Source organism: Sciurus vulgaris (assembly GCF_902686455.1).
Source record: "Sciurus vulgaris genome assembly, chromosome: 12".
NCBI lineage: Eukaryota > Metazoa > Chordata > Mammalia > Rodentia > Sciuridae > Sciurus > Sciurus vulgaris.
This window is the reverse complement of record NC_136473.1, coordinates 76390300-76411853: the sequence shown is the minus strand read 5'-3', so window position 1 is coordinate 76411853 and position 21554 is coordinate 76390300. Positions and strand designations below refer to the sequence as shown.

General features: G+C 51.7%; 1 protein-coding gene across 1 annotated transcript in view; it reads right to left on the bottom strand.

The window, feature by feature from the left end:
- LOC306641971 (uncharacterized protein) overlaps positions 1-21554 on the bottom strand; it is a gene marked incomplete at its 5' end in the record, with an annotated part of 68818 nt that overhangs the window by 6936 nt on the left and 40328 nt on the right. The window contains 2 exons of the mRNA XM_079107293.1: positions 1899-9866; positions 10982-11146. Coding sequence (XP_078963419.1) covers positions 9840-9866; positions 10982-11146 — 192 coding nt within the window. The 3' untranslated portion in view covers positions 1899-9839. The remainder of the gene's footprint in view (positions 1-1898; positions 9867-10981; positions 11147-21554) is intronic.

The window sequence follows — 21554 nt, the reverse complement described above, 5'->3', positions numbered from 1 at the left end:
TGCCAACTAGCTGCGGTTAATGAATCAGAGGAAAGGGTGATAAAATGAAAGATACGTGTTGAGAGACCATGGGTGGAGGAACACGGCTAGCTGGCCTGAAGCCCCCAGAAGAATGGTCAGCATCAGGCACCACTCTGCATCCTAGGCCCTGAATCCCAAAGTGGGAACAGCATCCTTGAGACCCGGCGGGCCCCTCGAGGACTGACTCAGGTAACAGGGTGAGAAGTCACAGCCTTCCAAAGCCCCTGTGGGCCCAGCATCAGCTCTTCTGGCTTCCCTGGGATCACGGGCACGGAAGCCTACGTTTCTAGGCAGTTGCACTCGTTGCAAGTCAGTTTTTCTGTCCCTTCCCCAACGTTACCGATCGAACCCTGGGTCTCAAAAGCTCCCAGACCCTGTACAGGGTGTAGGGGCCCTGGGTCAGGATGGTTGGATGGAGAGGATGCTTTCCACCTGTCCTGCCCCTGGGGGAAATGGGGGTAGCTGGAGAAAGTGGGGAGAGAGGGGAGGAGGAAGGATGGAGTGAAGGCTGGAACGCAAAGTTCTGGGTTCCCTGGCAGATGGGAGGACGGTCACAGTCCTGAACTGCTTTCAAGGAAGCCAGTGCTTTCCAAGAGGAAAAGAGAGCATGCCTATGGTCTATTACACACACACAATGACCACCGCACAGTTCACCAGCCCAAACCAATGTGGTCCAAAGGAAAACCACCAACGCCACTCCCTTGTCACTCCCCAATCATCTACTTGGCTCTGCGAGAATGGACTCAGAAGCATAACTTCAGCCTCAGGTGAGGTCTACCCTTGGAGGTCAGTGCAGTGATGCCCCAGAGTGCAGATTCCCCAACCTCCCCCAGGAAGACCTGGTCACCCCCCCTTCAGTTGCCAAGAAGTAAAGACACAATATCCTACCAGGTGCCACGCTCACAGGACCTCATGCCTGCTCAGTGGGTCCCAGGAGCTCCTCCAGCAGCCTATGCTCCTCCCTGGGGGGACAGAGCACCTCATAACACTGAGCATTTCACCAAGTCAGACACCCTCCCTGGAGCACAGCCTGAAGCAGGCACCAGGAAGCCAGGGCGCATCCACTAACCTCTGCAAGGCAGTTCTACCCAGTACCTGGGCACACACCTGGCGGAGCACATGGACTGGGCACACCCTGTGACGTGAGGTGGTTCCACTTTCCTAGCTGAGGGAGGGAGGCTGGGCCAGACAGAGATAGGTCCGAGTCCAAAGCCATCTGCAAGTCTGTTCTCTCTCCCGCTTCCCCTTCGGCTGGCCCAGCTGTAGCTGCACCTACATTGCTACTCCAGCCTCATTCTGTTATCAGGACCTCTGCCTGCCAGTCTCAAGAACAGTGGGTAGCAGGAGGCAGGAGGAGGAGGAGGAGGAGGAGGGGAGAGGAGGAGACAGGAGGGGAAAGCAGGGAGAGAGGGAGGGAGGGAGGGGAGCTGAGTGGAGGAGGAAGTTTCACAGTCTAGTGCATTCCCATCAGATCGCAGAGAGGGGAACACACAGGACTTCCCTTTTTCAAGCATGTCTTGGTCCCCTTTGCACTTTGGTTTCTTCCCCTCTGGACTGGGGGTGGCGGAGTGAGTGGGCTGGGCAGGGGCAGGCGCCCAGGTACCCGGCCAACTGGGCTCTCGCCCGGCTCCATCTCGGGCCTGGCACGCTCCCTCGGGCCGTTACCCGGCATGCCCTTCTCCTTGTCAGGGAGGCCTCGCCCTCTTGTTTTCCAAGTTTTATAACAGTATTGTTTGTTGTCCAGCAGATTAAATTCTTTGGAGGCTGGTGGTGGGGGGAAGGAGAGAGGAGGGAAAAGAGAGAAGGAGAGAAAATACAAATAACTTCTATTAGGAGCCAAATGATTAAATGAATCCCTTTTTGAACACAGAGTTCACCTGTCTTGGAGAGTGGCCAGTGGCCAGGAGCAGTGTCCCCTTGCTCTCTGTTAAGTCCTCTTTGGCTCTTTTTACCTCACAGGGTGACATGTGGTCTGAGACTTCCAAGGCCACTACTCAGGATTCAAGCTGAAAAAAATAACAGCGAATAAGGTTTGGGGGAGTATTCTGGGCTGTGGGGCCCAGCTGGTCCTAGCAAGGACACCCTTCATCTCATCTTCTCAGGCACCTGGGTGACCCACACCAGGACTCTGGGAAGGAGGTCTGTAGGCAGCTGCCCTTCCCCCAACCCTGAGTTGGTTTTTCTGCAGTGAGCTCGTGGTTGATTTACATGTGAAATCAAAGTCACACATTCACTGATACCAGAGACACTGGGCAAACTGTGCAATAACATAATTGCACAGACAAACACAGATGGCCCTCTGTATCTGCAGGTTCCACATCCCTAGATTCCAACATAGATTAAAAAAACATATATGCATATGTATATATAATTTTATACATATATGTATATATAAACTACATTTTTACCATATACAGGTTTTCCCTTATCATTATTCCCTGAGCAATACAACAACTATTTACACAGCACTGACATTGTATTAGGCATTATAAGTAATTTAGAGACCATGTGCATAAGTTAAATACAAACACTATGCCATTTTACAGCAGGGATTTGAGCATCTGCAGATTTTGGTATCCAGTCCCTCATAGAAACTTAGGGATGATTGTATTCATGTATGCCTAAGGGATAAGAGAGAGTAGGGAATAAGAACGACAGAAAGCAAAAGATCAATATGAAACAAGTATTATTTTACAGACAGACAGGAGCCCCCTAACTTTCCCCAGTCCATTAGGCCTTTTTTTTTTTTTTTAACAAAATTTTTAATTAATTTTATATTTTGTATTTTGAGACAGGGTCTTGCTAAGTTACTGAGACTGGTCTCAAATTTGCAATCCTTTTGCCTCAGCCTCCCAAACTGCTGGAATTATAGGTGTGCACCACCATGCCTGACTCCTGTCAGGCCTTTTGATGCTAAATCCGTACCTGGCAAAAACACAAAAGGATTTTCCATATTTAAATACAACTCTCACTGAGGCATCAAGGATTTATTTCAGACTTTGGGTTACGGCTAAGTAGTATGCAAGCCTTTAGCATCAAAGGCAATGCCTGTGGCTCCAGCGCTGTGGCTGGCCCTAAGGTATTCCTCTCCCATCTTCTACCTTCTTGCTAGCAAACCATGTCTGGCTCTGCCCTGTTCTCAACCCCCACAATGCCCATTCAAGGCCCCTAAGGGCTAGGACTCTGCAGGGGTGGGCAGTGATGATGGAACAAACACAGAATTAGAACAGCTCAGGGCTCTTTCCTGGAAGGGAAGGGAGGCAGCGAGCCTTTTTCCATTATTTATATGCAAACATCAGTTCCTACAGGGTTAATGCCAGAAGTTCTCTCTGCTAAGGGAAATGGGTGAGAGTTCCAGGTTCTATGCCCATGCTGTCCCCACACCCTCGAAGGTAGAAGGGAAAGAGGGAGGGTGGGGCCAAGGAACCAGCTCTGGATCTGAGTACCTGAACCTTATGTTGTTTCAGAGATGGATCCAAAGACTAGATGAACCCTATCAAAGACATCCAGTCTCCTCGCCTCAGATAGGCTTCTTCTTCCCTTGGGAGGCCAAGCAAGGGTGACACATGGCTCTCTCTGATCACCTTCCCTGCTGCAGGTTTGGCCCATCTTTCTTTCTGTCTTCCAGGTGAATAGAAAGAACCAGGTCCAACACACAAATCTTCACACTCCAGGCTACTGAAGACTTCTACCACCAAAACAGCTCCCCTATGTTTTCTTCACCACAGGGCTTCTCTGCAAGCCAGGGCTGCATTCAAGGAATGCAAATGGACAGCTGTCACCAGACACACTTATGTTACCCCTGTCCAATCTCAATCGTTCTAAGGGAACACCACCAGAAAAGACCTAAACCATTTTGACCAAATTCATTGCAAATAAGGATAAGCCCTTGTTTACTCTTTTATACAAGTTCTGGAGCTATTCAAATGAAGGTCATTCAGAGGGTTAAATGGCCAAGAAGTCATACAGTCCAATTACTCTGCCTCAGCACCCTTTAGTGGAATGGGGGGTGAGGTGGAGGTTGGGGGAGGCTATGCTCAGCACACAAGGAGACCTGATACTGAGGACTTCTCTTGTCTGCCCTCTTCTGCATGGGTAAGGTCTACCTTCTCAAGTCAACCAAGAGACATTCAGAGCTGAAGCTGATGTGTCTAGTCTGACTTTCTGTTGTACATTTAGCCAGTGCTTCCAGCAGGGGCTGTACATTAGCCAGCAAACAGGTAACATACACAAAACATGCATGCTGGGCAAAGCTCTGGGCATCCCTCACAAAGCTGTTGGAAAAACCACAAAGATCCCACAGTGAGGCCTCATCTCTAAGTGAGCTATAGCAGCTGAAACAGGTCTGTATGCGCACGCATAAAGTGCCCTACAAAGGTATCAGAATGGTTTCAAGCACCACATATTCCAGAAGTTTCCACATGTCAGAAACCTCTCCAGGCACACAGGGTAAGTGGTTAACTTCCCAAGTAAAAAGTGCAAGCCAGCTCTCCCAAGACCTCCAAGAAGTTAAAAAATCAGAGAACAGGAGGATTTGGACACTGAGATTTCTTTCTGCTCTCACACGTATGGAGAAGTGAAGGCCCTAAGGGATCAAGTACACTGTCTGAGACTCCACTCCTCCGTGCCGGTCGCCAACCCACTGATCAGGTCCCAGGGAAATGACAGCTGGAGTCAGGGGAGCTAGGTGGGAGACTCAAAGTAAGTAGGTACGGGCAGTCAGGTCTTGACAGGACTCTGCCTGGCTGTTTCATCAATGACAGGCTAGTGCCACCTACTTGAACAGGGTTGCGTGAGGACCAAGTGAGCCAGCAAATGTGAAAAGAACCATGTGTGAGTGATATGATGGTTACTAATCAACTCCCTCCCCTCCAGCCTGAGTCCTAGCCCAATCCCTGTCACTGTACCATACTGAGGGAGGGATGGGCTCCCGGTAATTGTGACTTCCAGGTAAATGTCTTATGAAGTGGCAAGCAGACAGCGTCTTGGAGAAATGCAGCTATTTTTACAATTCTGCATCCTGTTCAGCAGATTGCACAACATGCCCCTCAGCTCCAGGGGTTCTTACCCACAGCGCCTTGGAGACGTGGTGGACGTCTGGGACTGAGGCTGCCGTGCAGAAGCTAGGCCAGAGTTCTAACTACTCCCGGTGGCGGTCTGCTGTGCCTGGGGCCCTGGGCCTTCCTTCATGTGTTTTATTTTAGCTTTTTATAAGAATGATTCAAGATTTAAAAACCAAAAAGAAACTGGCAGTTCTGAGATCTGTTTTTTATTTTTGTTATTACCTTTTCCTTTGAATTTAGTTTTTAATAGAGGGCCATAAACAACCACATGAGAAAAGAAGGCTGAACACTAAGGAAAATCTCTTGACATGGGGGCAGAACCTGGAACAGATGCCCTCCCCCAGTCCACGGTCCCACCCTACCCAGGACTTAGAGACAGATAGGACCCAGCATCTTCCCTACAGAAGGGTCTCTCAAGCCAGTCCCGCTCAGCAGCAAGCCCCGCCAGCAGCTCCCACATACCTGTCTCCCACAAGCCTCTAGGAGCAGAAGGGACAATTCCTCTATCACTTGGGGGGGGGGGGCATCAACCACCTTCGCTGGGGCTTCATCTCTAGCCCTTCCCTCCTCCTTCTGGGAAAGTCCTTCAAACCCTATCTCCATCTACCCACCCTAATTCACGCCAGCAGCTCCTCTCTGTAATGGGGGCTTTGACTGCTATCAGGTCTTCAAGATCCCTCCCCTTCTTCCTTTCATGGTGACTCAGGTCTTGATTTCCTGGTCCCGAGTTTCTGACTAAGCAACACCTTCGTGAGCATCCAGGAAAGGACCTGTGTTAAAGGAGTTGGAATCTCCAAAAAGATTTCGCTTTAACACCCTGATTTCACATGAAAGGAAACTGAGGCTCACTGGGGTAAAGTGAATGAGTTCTGTCAACAAAGCCAGGACCAGAATGTAGGTCTGATAACTCCTCTACACCACAGCAGTATAACCCACTTCCCCTGGCCTGCCTCCTTCCCAAGATCCCCACCACTCTACCTCATCCCTGGCAACTTCAGATCCCTGGCAGCAGATAGCAGCTTCCATGGTCTGGGTGGGCCAGGCACCAAAGGTGGGCCAAGGAGAGAAAGCTCAGAGCTTGACTCACCATGGGCCCCGCTGCTGTTTCTCCCAGGTAACCAAGGCCTGGGCACCGGAGCTGCACACACTGCACACACGCCCTCCAGGCCTCCAGCACCAACAACCCGCCTCAGCCTCTCAAGGCACAAAGCAAACCTGGGTAATCTAACACAAGGCGACTTCTCCCCACCCTGTGCCCGTTTCCTTGCCTGTCACGATTGTCAGCTCCAGGAACCACGCGTCCTGGCAGAAGGGATGTGCCTCCTGCAGGCACATATTTGACCAGTGACTCGGCAAAGACCTGACCCAAATGTTCCCTGTGCTGCATGGACAAGAGAGGCACGATGACCAGGCTGAGACACTGAAGCCAGCTGGCACCCAGAGAGGATGGGAGAAGAAAGCCAGGGACAGTCGTGGCAAAAGGAAAAACCTCGTTCACTGGTGACATCTACTCCCACCTGGACTCCCGACTCACTACATCTCCTGTAAGCTAAGGAGAAAAAGGGGTTAGTGTCTCTATCAATCTCGACCTCTGGAGGAAAGTGCAACCAGCATGGCTTCCCAGGAAGCTGAGGTCCTTCCATCTCTCCATCCCCTCTTGACCATCATCTGGACACCCTTAGTGAGTGTTGTCCTTTTCCTTCATCCCCACACAATCTCCATATCTGCCTACTGTGTACATTTTTGTAAACTGTATATACTTTTAAATTTCTTTACTATTGACTTCTTCCCAAACTAGAATATGTGCTCCTCAAGAACGGGAACTTGGTTTGGTTGAGTTCTGCAATCCAGCACCTAGTACTAGAGAAGCTCCATACATATTTGCCTTGCTCAGTCCTGCTAGTCCGTGGGTACCAAAGAGCGTCTGCCTCTGCCTGGCCTCCCCAACACACATAGCGATCCCTGGGGAGGGTCCTGGGGTGTCTGCCTTTCATGCTGGTTCACATTAGTTCTCTGAGGGTCGTAGCTCACAAAAATACCTGACTTCAGAACAAGGAGGTGAGGAAAAAACTACAGGCTATGGAATCAGAAGTGCTGGGTTTAAATCTCAACAACCCCACTTAGCAAATGTGTGAGCTTGGTTAAGTCACTTAATCACAGTTCCCAAAGGGAAATAATGCCTACATCACATGGTTGTTCTGAGAATGAAATCAGATAAGCAAAGGGCCCTTAATGAAGGTCAATTTCCCTTCCCTGGATGGCATGCGGGAACTGAGAACTCGGATGCATCTCATACCTTCATCCCTCATTACAGACCTGACCTGGCACCACACTGCCTATAGTGCCAGGCGTTCAAGATGGGAATCCTTCACGGGGAACACACATCTGCCCTGGGCCATGGGAGGCACCCCAGGGTGAGTACTGGACTTGTCCTCCCACATCTTCCTGGCCCTGTTCCTGTGATACAACCAGGCACAGCCACCTCGCCATAAGGCTCTCTCCATCCCCGTACTGACGCTCCACCCACCCCACACAAGCTTCACACTGCAGCACAGGTTCTGCACAGACCATGAGGCCCTGGGGGTGTTCTCTGGCTCGATCAGCCCATGAACAGCTCCCGTGGAAGGAGCCAGCAGGGAGCCAAACCCCGGCTATGCTTTCCTCACAGCCACTGCAAGTCCCAGAAAAGCAAAGCACAACGAGTGCCTCCCACAGACGGCCGGCGGGGGGAAGGGTGGCATCTCTTACATATCTCAGAGGAGGCCACACATCCAAAAAGTGACCGGCGTGAGGTACAGTTCCCCTCTAAAGTTGTGGCTGCAGCTTCAGGGGCACTCAAGCCAGGGGACAGAGCCAACATATGCATTAAACAATTCACAGCCCTAACAGGACTATGGAATGGAGAAGGTGCTGACCAATCAGGGGCCTTGGCAGGGTCCCGCCCGCACAACTCCCAGCCAAGCCACGCCACCTAGGCTCCAGTGCCATCGGCTCTGTTAACCTCTGCTGGATCCCGGATGCAGGGGCCCCTGTCCCCTAGCTCTCAGACCTCAGGGACTCAAAGGTCAAGGAAAAAGTGTCTCTCTCTCAAGGGGTGCCAAATGTCCTGCTTACATGACTGGCAACACGCAATGCCCCCCATCATGGGAGCAGAAGCCAGGCTGGTAAGCAGGAGGCAAAGCATTAGATCAAAGACAGAAATAGGAAAATCAGTCAGGAAGCACCGACCCAAATTCACCAAGACGACTGTGTGACCATGAGGAGAACCAACTTCCCCTTCACTCCCCACCCTAGTTTTCCCAATCAAGCAAGGGCAAGGCTGTGAATAGGGCAGAGGTCACCCAGAGCCAGGCCTGGGGACGCACTGCGCATGTGAAAGCGGAGGCTCCCAAGCAGGGCCAGCAGCTACGTCTGGCCCCAGCCCTACAGCGAGAGCTGGCCAGACTCTAGTCTACACATCATGAGGGCCTGGCTCATCCTCCTCACCTCCCTGGCTGCACAGAGCAGCCAACACACCCAGTCATCTCAACACTAGTGAACTTGTCAAGCTCTTTGAAGGAAGAGACCCCTTGGGGAAGGTCTCAGGCTGCTCACGGTCAACCCAGAGATTCATCTCAAGAGGGAGAAGAGAATATGACGCACTGTGAGGGGATTCGCCAGCTTCCCTGGCTGGTGGCAGGAGTGGTGCAGAGAGAGGGAGGCACACCCGTAAGACCAAGCAGAGAGAGGCGACCAGGGACGGGAGCCCATGGGTGCCTCATAAAATTACCCAGCACCATTCCTTTTATCTTTAGACCCCGGACAAACCTGCTATTGGCTAGCTCCAGCTGGCCCTGCTGGTCAAGAACCCTACAGTAAACGGGTTGGTGGGAGACTTCCTGGTGACAGGGCAAGCACCTACCATCTGCCTTCTACACGGTCTGTATGTGACAGATCTCCAGGTCATCATCAATTTCCATAGCCACTGCTGGTGCTGTGACCAGCAAAAAGTGAGGCAGAGAAAAGGCATTTCTATGTTGTTTACAGATCCCAGCAGTGGCTCACTGGGCCAGCATTTACTTTCTTTTTTTGTAAGGAAAAGACAATGAGGGCCTAGAAGAACATGATCCATTCAAATGAAACCCCAAAAGTAAGGGAAGAGCCCTGAAGCCCACTGCTCAGCCTGGTCTGAACTCCAGACTACAGCCCTAGACTGAGCCCCGTCAAGGCCCAAGGTCTAGAGGAAGACATGATGCCCACTCAGATGATGGGGAAGAACAAGCCCAAGGTCCCTGCAGCTTCAGAAGAACCGAGGGATTGAACCCCAACTCTCAGGCAGGATTTCAGGGGGCCAAGAACAGTTTCTGTTCGCTTACTATGGAAGTCTCAACTGCTCTGCCACCACCATACCCGGAAATGCTACCCAGCTACCTCCCACATATCTACCATCCTGGTCACTTCAGCTGGCTACCCTTCCCCCCAGCCCCTTGCTGGTTACTAACCCCATTCACAGAAAAGGCAGGAGGAGGAGAACAGAAAGAAGAGAGCAATTGTCTAAGAGATTCTGAATGGAGACGTCTGAGGATTCCCCCACTGAATAGGGGAAATGGTCTTCATGGGAAGAGGAGGTTGGGGGAAGGCCCAGGGAGCAGTCACACTCGACTTACCTGGCATGAGGCAGGGGATTAGATCCTATATTCCTGTTGTTTCTGGTTTCCAATAAGCAATCTGGTGGTGATTCGCTGATAAGACTGGTCAGCAACTGTGGTCACAGAACTACACAAATCGTTGGCTCGATAGCACCTATAGGAGGGAAGAGGAGACTATCCAACCCACCCTGCCCTAAACCACCCAGCAAGACACGCTCATTCACCATCCAGCCTCCTCCTGAGTACAGCACTCCTTGTGACTGAATGGGGATGGGAACAAGAGCAGAGAGCAGACACGGCTCCAGGGGATGGAGGCCGAGTGTGGTCTTATACGTCCTAAAGAAAATCATAGGAAGGAGGAGGAAGGGGTGGAGGAAGGCAGGGAAGACGAGAGGTCCAAGAAAAGGAAGAAAGAGGTCAAAAGACATCCTTGGGCAAAGCAAGGCAAACAGGATACTAAGAGGAGAAACCGGAGGCTGGTCGTTGACGCAGGGTGTGCTGCCTTCGGCCACGTCATCCCCCCACCCCAAGCCTCTCCTCCAAGCCCAACATCCATCAGAGAATTACCAGCCCCTCCTGGCCTTCATCCCACATCAGCGCCCTCATCCGGCATGACCTTTGAATCTATCAGTGTCTAAACAGGGGAAAGGAGAGTAAGCTTGGCAGCCCTGGGCCAGACGCAGATACATGCACACACACACCTTCCTGGAATAAAAGGCCCTTGGAGATGGCCCACACTCTCTACGTTCCAGTTCTCCGACAGAAGTGCTCCTCTCCTGCAGGGGAGGGCAGACACGTCTGATAAGAACTGCTTAGCACAATGCTATATATAGTCTAGGTTCCTACCAGCCTGAGATTTGGAGCTAGAACTTGGCAGAGAACCATGCTAGGTGCTGGCAAGGGCCATTCTCCTGCAGCCAGCCAATCGGGAGCCTCACCTCTCAGCCAGGGGCAGTGAGGACACTCAGGGTCCTTCCACGGGCCCATTAACACTCTGCACAGAGGACAAAGGCTGTTGGCTCCATTTTAGGGAAAACTGACTTCTCCCAAATGTGAGGGGGATGTGCGGAGGCCGAACAGCACATTCCGGGCTCTCTGCAGGTCTCCAGTAGCACCAGAAAATCAATCTGGTCCTCTTCTAGAGAACTAAGGGTGGGGTGCGCAGGAAAAGAATGGAGATGGCGGAGCAGCTGGCTGGGCTCTAAACATCTATCCACTTCCAATGTTCAAAGAAATAAAAGAATGTAAAAAAATACAGCAAATACTTACCGCAGTAGGACTGCCAGTCTTCTTGTGTATATGTGTTCCAAATAAATGCAAGTGAGCCGTCCAGCAGTACAGTGCTGTCCTGGGAACACCAGCGCCATTCTCAGCTGAGCCGGTCACCAAGAGGAGGTCACCAATGCACAGGCCAAGCTGCACCTCTTGAATTTTCTGTGGGGAAGAAGACAAAGGTAGGCAGGCTTGACTCAGCTCACGGGGCCAATCAAGTAATGAACTGTAGAGACCCCAACTAGAGTCCTATCCAGGGGCTGTATGTGGCCCTTGGGACCACAGCCCTCAGCTGCTGGCCACCATTCTGTGACAGAAACAAGACAACAATGGACAAAATGACATGAACCCATCGTCTTAGAGAAAGGCCAGTACCAGTGGGCATGGCAGAATCTGATCTAAGAGGCCTGCTCATCACCTGTCTGAGAACATGAACCGGAAAGGCAACAGCGATCTCTGAAGCATGGAATCCAGGGACTTGTCACATGCACAGCTCAGGACATAGAAGCATGAGATGCAAAAGGTTCCAACTCCCACATATACATAGTCTTTTTAGGTCAAGATGCTCTCTACTCAGGCACAAGGAGTCTTGTGGCCACCTTTGCACTCTGGGTGGGGAAATGGCCGGCCCCCAACTGCTGCCCAACTCTGATGTGAGCTCAGTCATGTTTCCCTGCTCCTGTTGGTTCTCAAGGCTCAGTAGCTACTCTGCCCGAGATCCAAAATGAGTCACCTGGGAGGTCCTCAGGGAGAGAAGGTACTCTGAGACAAATGTCAGCACTGGTATCAGCTATGAGAAAGCATGAGACTGAAAAATGGCACGAGGGGAAAGGAAGGAGGGAGCTCCGGGCCAGGATCTCCGTCCCTCCGTCCCCAAACTCCTCTGCCCCCAAGCTGGTTGAAGGTGGCAGAGGACAGAAAGGGGATAATGGTCTGGCCAGGATTCAGTGGCCGTGGAGGTGCATCTTGTCTCTTGTTCCCAAGAAGGCATGGCGGGTGAGCGTGCGGGCGGGGCAGGGCGGGGCGGGGGGATCACGCGCTTGTAGCGCAATGCTGCAGAATCAGGAAAAGCCTAGAACCCTGAGTCGCCATGATGGCAGGAAAAAAAATAGAAAAGAAATAAAAGAAAAAAAGAAAAGGTCAAGAACTCAAGGTCCACTATTTCATCTCAGAGGAAATAAGGAAGATGAAGGAAGAAGATAAGCTGTGACTTGGGACAATAAGGAAAGATGAGCTGACACAGTGTGCCTGCGCTGCCTTTCGCTAAGGGCTGGGGAGGTGGACCCACCATCTTAACATACCGCAGAGGCATCCTGAGGCACCATGTTGCCACTGGGGCTCCAGCTCCTGGGGTCCAGGGGTGCCATGGTTCACTGAGGCTGGCCTGGCCGACCCCTGTCCCAACAAGGGAACTGCCTTCTGTACACCACAATGACCACCAAGCCCATCACAGAAGACAAAGCCTCGATGAGAAATCCCAAAAGGTTTTCTGGTCCTGAGAAGGTATCTGTCATTTGGGAGCAATGAGAAGAGCTCAAAAAGTGACCCTCATTCCAAACTCACTGAACAACATGATCTGCTATATTTCTTTTTCGAGCTCTAAAAATTCAAGGGTCACAGAGCCTATTGAGTTACCTGGCGTCTCCCCCATCCTCGTGCCTGAAAGGGGCCTTCTTCTCTGATCAGCCCTCCCTGAAAATGACCCCAGGCTAGGGATCGGCTCAGAGCCCCAGTGAGCTGTTTCTGCTGCTTTCATGTTGACAGAACGTTCTGGCCACTCAGCTGAGAGCTCCAGCTCCCGGCTCCTGATACACTGAGTCATCTTCCAAAGAGGAAAAAAACAGCAAAGCAGCCGTCACCAGGGCCCCCATTGCCGTCTACTGACGACTCACTGGCTGTCGTCACTCTCTGCTCCACAGTCCCGGAATTGGTGACGAGGGGCATCAGGGTGCCCAGCTCCCCTCCCACGGGACCCAACGGCATCAGGAAGCAGGCAGCCACTGCTGAGATTCGGAAAGAAGGGAAACGAACCTGGTGTCAAAAGGCTCCCAGGAAGCTCGCTGCTTAACCCTCACTCTGCCCCCACCAGTCCTCACTGCTCAGTGCCCACTGCACATTCTTGCCACAAAAGTCAAGGGGTATTTCCTCTGGGGTGTCAGGGGCCTCACCTCGAAGGCTTAGGCGTGTACTGCCAGGTCACCTCCTCTCTGCCCCTGCTTATGACATCACAGACGGACACAGGCTCCCTACTCCCCCGGTTCTTCTCTAGCCACCTGCTATGTGTGTGTGCTAAGTCCCTGACAAACCACTGGATGGGACGGGGGAGAGAGCAGCATCTGATTCTGCTGGGAACCCGTCTGCCTGGCACTGTGCTAGCCATTCCCCTACCAGGGCTGCCACAGTTCTACCTCACACAATGAGAGCACTAAAACTTGAAAAAACTGAATGACTTGTCTAAAATCACCCAGCTGAGAGAAGCCAGGATTGAGATGCAAACCTAAGTGCGTCCAGTCTAATAGTTTTGCTCCTGCCTTGACTGCCCGGGGCCCATCCTTCACGGAAGATACTATCACCCACCCTGCCTCTGCCTCCTCTTCCAAGAGGAAGGCAGTCAGGCTGGCTTGTCAATCCATCAATTTCAGCGACAAAAGAGTCATCATCTTGAGTGAACCTGGCCACAAAGGAAATGGAGGAAGTTAATAAGGAAGGCATGGAACATAAGTGACCTGGATCATAAGCACAAGAAGATCGGCCATCCAAACTCCCACAAAACCCTGGGGACATACGACATCCCTTAAATAGCCACCTAGTGGGATCCACCTCATAACAGGGATCTTGTAAACACTAGAATTCAGAGAGGAAAAATACAAAGGCTTTGGAAGACCAGGCTCATCTTTCCACGATCACACCACTTGCCAGCCATGGGGCTCTCCTCTCCTTGCAGGGTTATGGTAAAGATAAGTGACATAACTGCCCGAAAAGAACCTAACATGTTATCTAGCAAAAAAGAAGGTGGCAGGTAGATACTGGATCTCCTCCTCTTTTCCCCAGTCTCCCTCTTAGAGCTCATATCCTCATAGGTGACATAAGACTTCTCATAAGGAACCAGAGTGCAGCAAAGGTACCATAAAAGAGGGGTGAGGTGCGTGGGGATTTTCCGAAGTGGCAGGGGTGGTTGTGAGGAACGCTTCTTGCAAGGGTGATCAGGAGAGGTCTGTGGAGGCAGTGGAGCTGCCACAGGTGGATGTGGTGAGAGGAAGCCGGAAAATACCACTAACTGAAAACAGGGAGAGGGGAAAAGCAAGAAAACGTGAGTCACCTGGCTTTATGGAATATGTGGTCCACCTTGGGAAACTGAGAGAAGTAAGACTGCACAGCACAGCTAAGGCCAGTTACAGGCAGCCCCGGGCATCATGTGAAAGGGAAGGAATTTCATCCTGGGAATGACGAGAAACCATTTTACATTTCTGAGCAAGAAAAACAAGATGGCCGCTGCACGCAGAAGGGCCTGGAAAGGAGAGGGACGGGCAGCAGGGAGCCTCACTGGAAGAGAGCAGCTGGAATCATGGCACTGGCGGCGGGCATGGAGGGGACACAGGGAAGAGAAACGGTAGAAAGTCGGGGCTGCAGGCTGCCATGGACCTCGCTCCCTGTCCCCGTGGAGAGGCTGACGGAGACAGAGCCTATTTGGGGAACACAAACCACAGGTCTGACACATCTGATATGAGCTGCCGAGTCTCTGCCCCCACTCTTCTCCCAACAGTCAGCTCATCCCCCCAGCTGCTTTTAAGCCTCAAGCTGATGAGGACATTGGGTTTCCCCAATGCCCACGCTCTGGCAAAGCTGGGGCCCCAGGTCGTGGCACCCCTACCAAAAGGGCTTCCACCTCAACCCCCATCGGAGGCTCTGTCCCAGGGTGGGACTGGCCATTTCTGCCCCTGGGGCCATCTTCACTGCGGCAGCCAACACTGTGCCCGCCCCCTGCTGCGACTTCACCCCCCCCTCCTCTGTCATAGCCCCCGCCCCCCGCCCACTCTGCGGAACTGGCACAGCGGGACCAGAAAAACCAACGCCACCAGCCACCATGTCAGAGACCAGCAGAGATGCTTCCAAAATGGCAGCCGATCAAAGGCTTCCAGAAAGGAGTCCATCAGGGAGAGGGGAGCCAGTGATAAGAGGGAACTGTCAACCACCTCCCAATAGGCCTCCACACCTCTCCTTACGCTCACAACTGTCACATCTTCTTCGGAAACTTCCTCCACAAAATCTGAGAGAATACCAGGGGAAGAAAGGAGCCACCCTTCCCCACCCCCAGGGAGGCCCTGGAGGCCATAGGTGATACAGGGCATTCAGAAGGACGTTCTGCGGCCCAGGCCCACGGTGGGACAACAACCATTTCTGTCCTCAAACCTAGCCCCTATCCCTAACTGGGTAAGAGCTGGCCCTCCCAAGGAATGAAATCTTCCACTGCTCCCCAATCAGACCCTCCTCCCCGGCTCTATGGGCCCAGGGGAACGAGGAGGTAGGGTTGCAAGGAAGGGCCGAGAAGGCACATGCCCGTGCCCTCCGTTATGTAACCGGGAGGGCGGTGCTCGTCCTAGGCCAGAGACCCAGGGCGCACTGCGCTCCCACATGCGCAGTCATGGGTGCGGGCCGCTGCGCATGGCGCAGTGCTCAGGAAGCCCCCTCCTCACAAATGTGAGACGGTCCACAAGGACAGGATGAAGAGTCAAGACCCTGGTTTTTCCAGCCTCCCTCCCCCACAGAGGCGAACAGCCTGATGCCCCAGTTTTACTCTCTCCTGGTTCCCCAGGCTGACAAACCATTCTAACCCAGGACTTCCAAACCTCTCATTGCCCTGTGACTTTTTGGGAAATCCCACCAAATACGCAGTTTCTGAGCAATTTCCTAAGGTCTGTCCCCGTTCTCACCTTTCCAAGCACCAGCAGCAGCAGCTTCCAAAAGGTAGGTCCTTCCCATAGTGGGCTCAGCTCAGGACTGGCTCTTGAGGATCTTTGGACTGCCCCGGACGTCAATGCAAATCTCTTGTCCCCGGGGAGTAGCCCAGAGTCAGCAGGAAGCCCAGGGTGGTGGCAATAGCAGCAGCAGTTCTGCCCTACCTTGCCCAAGCGTTTCCAGGGGAGCCAAGAATTATTTTGCCGCAACACTGAGGTGTGGCTGATTGGAAAATTCCCTTTTCCAACACCAAACTAAAGGACAAATATTTTTTTTCCAATTTGGTCAACCTTCTGTACACCCATCTCCCCAACCTTCCTCCCTCCAAAAAGGAAAGTTTGGGGAGGCCTGAGCTCTTCTTCCCTATAGTCTATGAAATATTAAAAGGCACAGGAAGAAGCTTCGACTGGGCAGTCAAAAGCAGGCAGACACACGAGCCTACGCACACCCCTGAAGAGATTTTAGAAAGCTGCTGGGCTTCTCCCCCCTCCCCTTTAAGCAAGTGAAATGCAAATTCAGATTTGATACCCTGCCCTCAGCCAATCATAAAAAGCTTTTCACCTGCCATTGGCCCACCCACCAATCAGAGGAAGTGTCTGGAGTGAGAGCCCTCCCCTGGCCAATGGAAGGCCAGCTCAGTCACTTAGTTAATGATGCAGCAGTACAGGGAAGGCCATCACATGTGAACTGGAAGGGAGCCAACATGGAGACACAGAGAGCGCAAGGTAAACAACTTTCCAACGCCAAAAGGATGACATTTAATCTCTAAATGCTAGCTTCCCTTCTCGGCTCATCCTTGGCCCCTCTCGGCTGGCCCCACAGACCCAGAGAGCCTCACTACCTGTCCCCACAGAGCTCCTAGCAAGATGCAACAGTGACTGCGTCACCATTCCCCACTTTTCCCAACTACGCAGTGACAAACCCACCAGGTCTACCCCACTTCTCCAGCCCACACCCCACCCCAGCCACACACTCCATACCAGCTCCAGATCCCCAGGGCCTGACATTTCAACAGGGAACCCCTGAAAAAGACCAGTCCCCTTCGCCTTCCTCTCGGCCCTTCTCCTCCTCCTCACTCCCTACCTTCCACATAAGATCTCACAGACAGATGGACGCTGACAGCCAAACAACCCGGAAAACCAGTCTGTCTGTCTGTCTCCACCAGAAGAAAACAGGGCAAAGGCTGGGAGGTCAGGTGGGAAGCTGGGGACAGTTCACTCCTCTCTCTTCTACCCTGGTCAGGCTTGGGCAGCTGACACCAAGGGAGAAGAAATTAAAGTGGGGGAAAAAACCTCCCTCATAGAAAAAAATAGCAAAAAGCAAGAAAGAAGGTTATAAAGACAGAGCACCCACATACGCAGAGACATCGCCCCTCATCCCAGCAAATACGTACGTGGGGGAAGAAGTGGGCTACGCCATCGAGTCCTGAAGCCTGTCGGACCACCCATCGTCGCCTGCGCAGACCCAAATCTCCGTCCGGCCGTAAGGTGCCGCAGTCCCGAATGTTCCAGAATCCGGTCCCCTTAAACCTTCTGCTGTCGCCCCACAACCTCTTGATCCCACCCCTGCCCCCCCACCACACCTCCTCCCCGCGGGAACCGCCCGTGCCACCTTGCGTGTCATCTCCTTAGCCTAGGCTACTCAGAGGCCTCTGGCCCCCGACAGATTTCTGAATGCTTGGCAAGTGAGCTGGCAGAACCTGGTGCCCGGTGTTGCTATGACTTGTTTCTTGATTTCTCTCTCTCTCTGCTGCAGCACGGCTGTTGCTAGCAGACCTATGGACGGAGCTCGCTCGCTCGCTCGCTCACTCTCTCTCTCTCTCTCTCTCTCTCTGAGCTCTGTGACGCAGATCTAAATTCTCCAGTCTGCTCCTTGTGTTGCAAGAGCAGAACTGCAGCTTTTCCCCTGGAGAGCCGGAGGGCAGTGCCAAGGCTGGTCAAACAAGGCAAAAAAAAAAAAAAAAAAAAAAAAAGTTGGGCCTACACTCTGCTTCCTTGGCCACACTTTTCAGCCCCTTTCCCCCTTGTACCTCACTCTTATGGAGCACGGAGGTCCCTGTCCCTGTAAGCTCACTCCTTCCCTGAGGGCTTCCCAGCCACAAGCCTATCTTAACTCTTGGAGTGGCAGCCCCCAGCACCCAGACGGGGCTGTCCCATGCTAAAGGTTGCATCATCTTTTCTTGAGCCATCTGGACTTCTCCCAGCCACTGGGGGAAAATGGTCCTCACCCTGAGACCACCATCCCATTATACTCTTTCTGCCCCAGACAAGTCCAGAACTACAGCCACAGCTAATTTTTGGTCTTGTTGTTTTTGCTTTTTTGGCCACAAACCAGGACCTTTTTCTCCCTGGAATTTCCTAAGGATAAAAAGCATAATTAAAACATTGTCTGCTTACCCCACAAGTGAGATCCTTCTATCAGGGCAGGAATTTAGAAAACCAAATTGAATAGCAGCTTGAAGAATCCAGAATAAAACCAGTCTGGATCTCCATTTTTTCTGGGCTCAGAATTGTAGGGCCTAGGAAGATACATCCAATTACTCTCCAAAAGGCACGTAGGCCACACAGTCTCAGAGATTCAGGTTGCTGAGTCATTTGTTCCCAAGAAGATCCTTCCGACAACATGAAAAACAGCAAAAGAGAGTGACAGCCAAGCCTGGTCTGAAGGTGCCACTGACTAGGTTCTCCTGTCTGGGATGGGCAGCCAACTAAGACGACCGTTCACCAGCCCACCTGCCAATCCTAATACACAGACATTCACACCTGGGAACCCTTACAGGGAGTGTGTTCACACTGATGCTCTGGAGATTGACTGGAGTTGTTTTTGGATCCTGACAGTTCTCTACTGCAGCAAGGCACATGGTACCCAACACCTTCCTGCTCCCTAAGATCAATGCTTCTAAGAACAGCTCAAAATACTAACCTACTGGACTCTACATACCCAGACACACACAGCAAGTCCTGGGTTCCCACACTGCTATATGCAAAGAATGCAGCCATGACAAAGGTTTCTGACAACCAGTTGCATCATACGAGCCTAGACCTGATCCAAGGTGAAAGACGTATTTAGGCCCTGGGTGAAGTGCATCATGTCCAGAACCATGCAACTTTTGGAGGATGAATGAGAATGAGAGACGGGCAGCACCTCATCTGGGAAAAGCTTTCCAAGCAGCCTTAAGTAACTACCGTGGGCCAAGGTTTCACACGGCAGAAAGAAGGACCACTTGGAAGACAACCATGGCACTACATGGTTTTAAAAGAAGCCTAGAGCAAATGTGCCAAGCTCCCAGCAGGGGGGAAAGTGCTTCAAATTCACACCTTCTGGGCTCCAGGGTAAAGCATGCCAATAAAGAAGTCACCTACTGGTCTGATGACCAAAGGAATGTGGCCTTGATGGCACTAAAGCAAGTCCCCCAGAATGGTCTTCTGCTTACTCAAATCCCATTTGCCGTGGTTTCCTTCTCTATGGAAGAAAAACATGCCTAAGTTCATGTCAGGACATTCCTGATTTATCCAAGAGCCCAGGATCAAATAAACAAAGGGCTCCGAGCTCTGCCAGGGAGCCTCCTCCTTCAGGAGGGAGAACTAGAGGGAAGTAGGCTCGGCACCGAGTTGGCCCATCACCCTGTGAACTTGGTGAATGACGTGGCTGCTCACTGCCATGGCGATGGAGATGTCACGGGTGGGTGGAAGTGAGAGAGAAGAGGCAAGAAAGTCACGAGAGACAGAGTGAAAGCAGTGCAGGGTCAGAAGAGGGACATCCACAGCCAGAGAATCCGTGGAGACAACTGTGTTCCACGCATGACCACAGCAAAACTGAGCTTGAGCCTGAGTAACACTACGTCCCCATCCTGGGTGGGGGGGCACAGCGTGGACCAATTGACTTGCGAAGCATTGGGACGACACCGTGTGGGTAGGCTTTGTTTCGTTTCACTTTTTGTCTAAATCTTTTTCCTCCCACGACCCCGTTACCCTTCCCACGATTTTACTAGAACTGAAACAGCCATTTTAGGCGCCTCTGCCCAATTCTAGGTCTTCCTTCTATTAACCTGATTCTGCAGGGCGCCGAGAACAGAAAAACCCGAATGGGATGACCAGGAAGCAGAAATGAATTTAGTTCCAAAAACATGGGAGGATGTTTACTCAGCAAGCACGCCGCAGCCTACAGGGAAGCAGTTTTACAGGGTGCTGCATGCAGCATTTGATTCTAGGGGGTAAAGACAACTCCAGAGCAGCGAGAAGTGCTGGCTCCTTCCATTCTTCCTCAGAGGCCTGGGAAGACCGGCCAGTGCAAACTCAAAAAGGCAAGGCTTCAGATCCAGCCCAAAGGCTCACTTGCTCCCCGGCTTCTCTGCAGCTACAAGCCCCAGGAACTAAACTCCCCAGACACTATGCCTTCTCCATGGCCTCCTAATGATCTGGGTTAAAACTTCATAATGCCAAAGACAAAGATTTTTTTTTTTTTCTTTAAAGGGAAGGAGCTGAACTTTGACCCACCCTTGTCCAGGGTGTGGAATGCAAGCACTGTGTACCAGCCACCAACTCCAGTTCCGCAGGCATCCGCCAGGAAAGCAGCCTTCGTGCCGGTCTCTCTGTTCTCTCGTTTTCTCATTAGGGCCGACTCTACAGGGACTGAGTCTTTACTCAGTGAAAGAATCCCAGCTCTCAAGACAGGGCAGCTGTGCAGGAAAATGATTCCACATTCTACGCAATATCTGGAGCTAGAGTGGATGTTCTAGATAGATACGCAGCAATCGGTCTCAGGAGGAACGGCAGGCCCAGGTCCACAGCAAGACAGCCTTTCTGTTCACCACTAGGGAGGGGGCAGACAACTGGCACCTGGTAACCCCTGAGGTAAATCATTGATTAAGTACCTACTAAGTGCTAAGCCAGCCACAGCACAGAATTACAGAACATAGGCCAATACCTCAGATATTCATGCTGCTGTGTACCCTATGAACATTCCCAACTTTGCATTGCTGATGTTCCAAAAATCCACTCTTTAGAAGCTGGAATTCACTTTCCCATTGAAATAATATTAAATAAACTGGTTGGGTTCCAAGGCTAGCCCATAAAAGTCTATTTTATTCCCTTCAGAACTGACCAACTCCAAAGTCTTTGTGGGGTCAGATGTTAAAGGAGTAAAGCTAGCTGGGCAGAGAATGTGCCAAGTGGAAGGAACACGCCAGTCCAAATGGCCAGTCCCTCCTGGGCTCTGCCTGCTTGGGGCCTTCAGAGAAGGGGGACCCAGATAGTCCAGACTATGCAATTTTTCAGGACAAGGAAGAAATTTAGCTTTATTACATTAAATTTGAATTTTTTTTTTTTAATATGGCCAAAAATGTTTACAAGTCAAAACATATCTACGGAGTTTCCAGTTTGTTCTCTAGGTCCAAAATACAATACATTTGTAATGTAAAGGGGTAACAAGTACTGTCAGAGTAAGGAATTCAACAAAGTAAACAAAGAAGAATTACCCACACGGAAAAACCTGACCTCACAGAGGCTGCTATTTGACGAAAAGAATGGCACAGAGCAAAATACGGAGAACCTAAACCTTCAGAAGGTCAATGGTTGTAACTTTGCTGAGGGCTGCAGGTGCAGAGTGTGCTGGA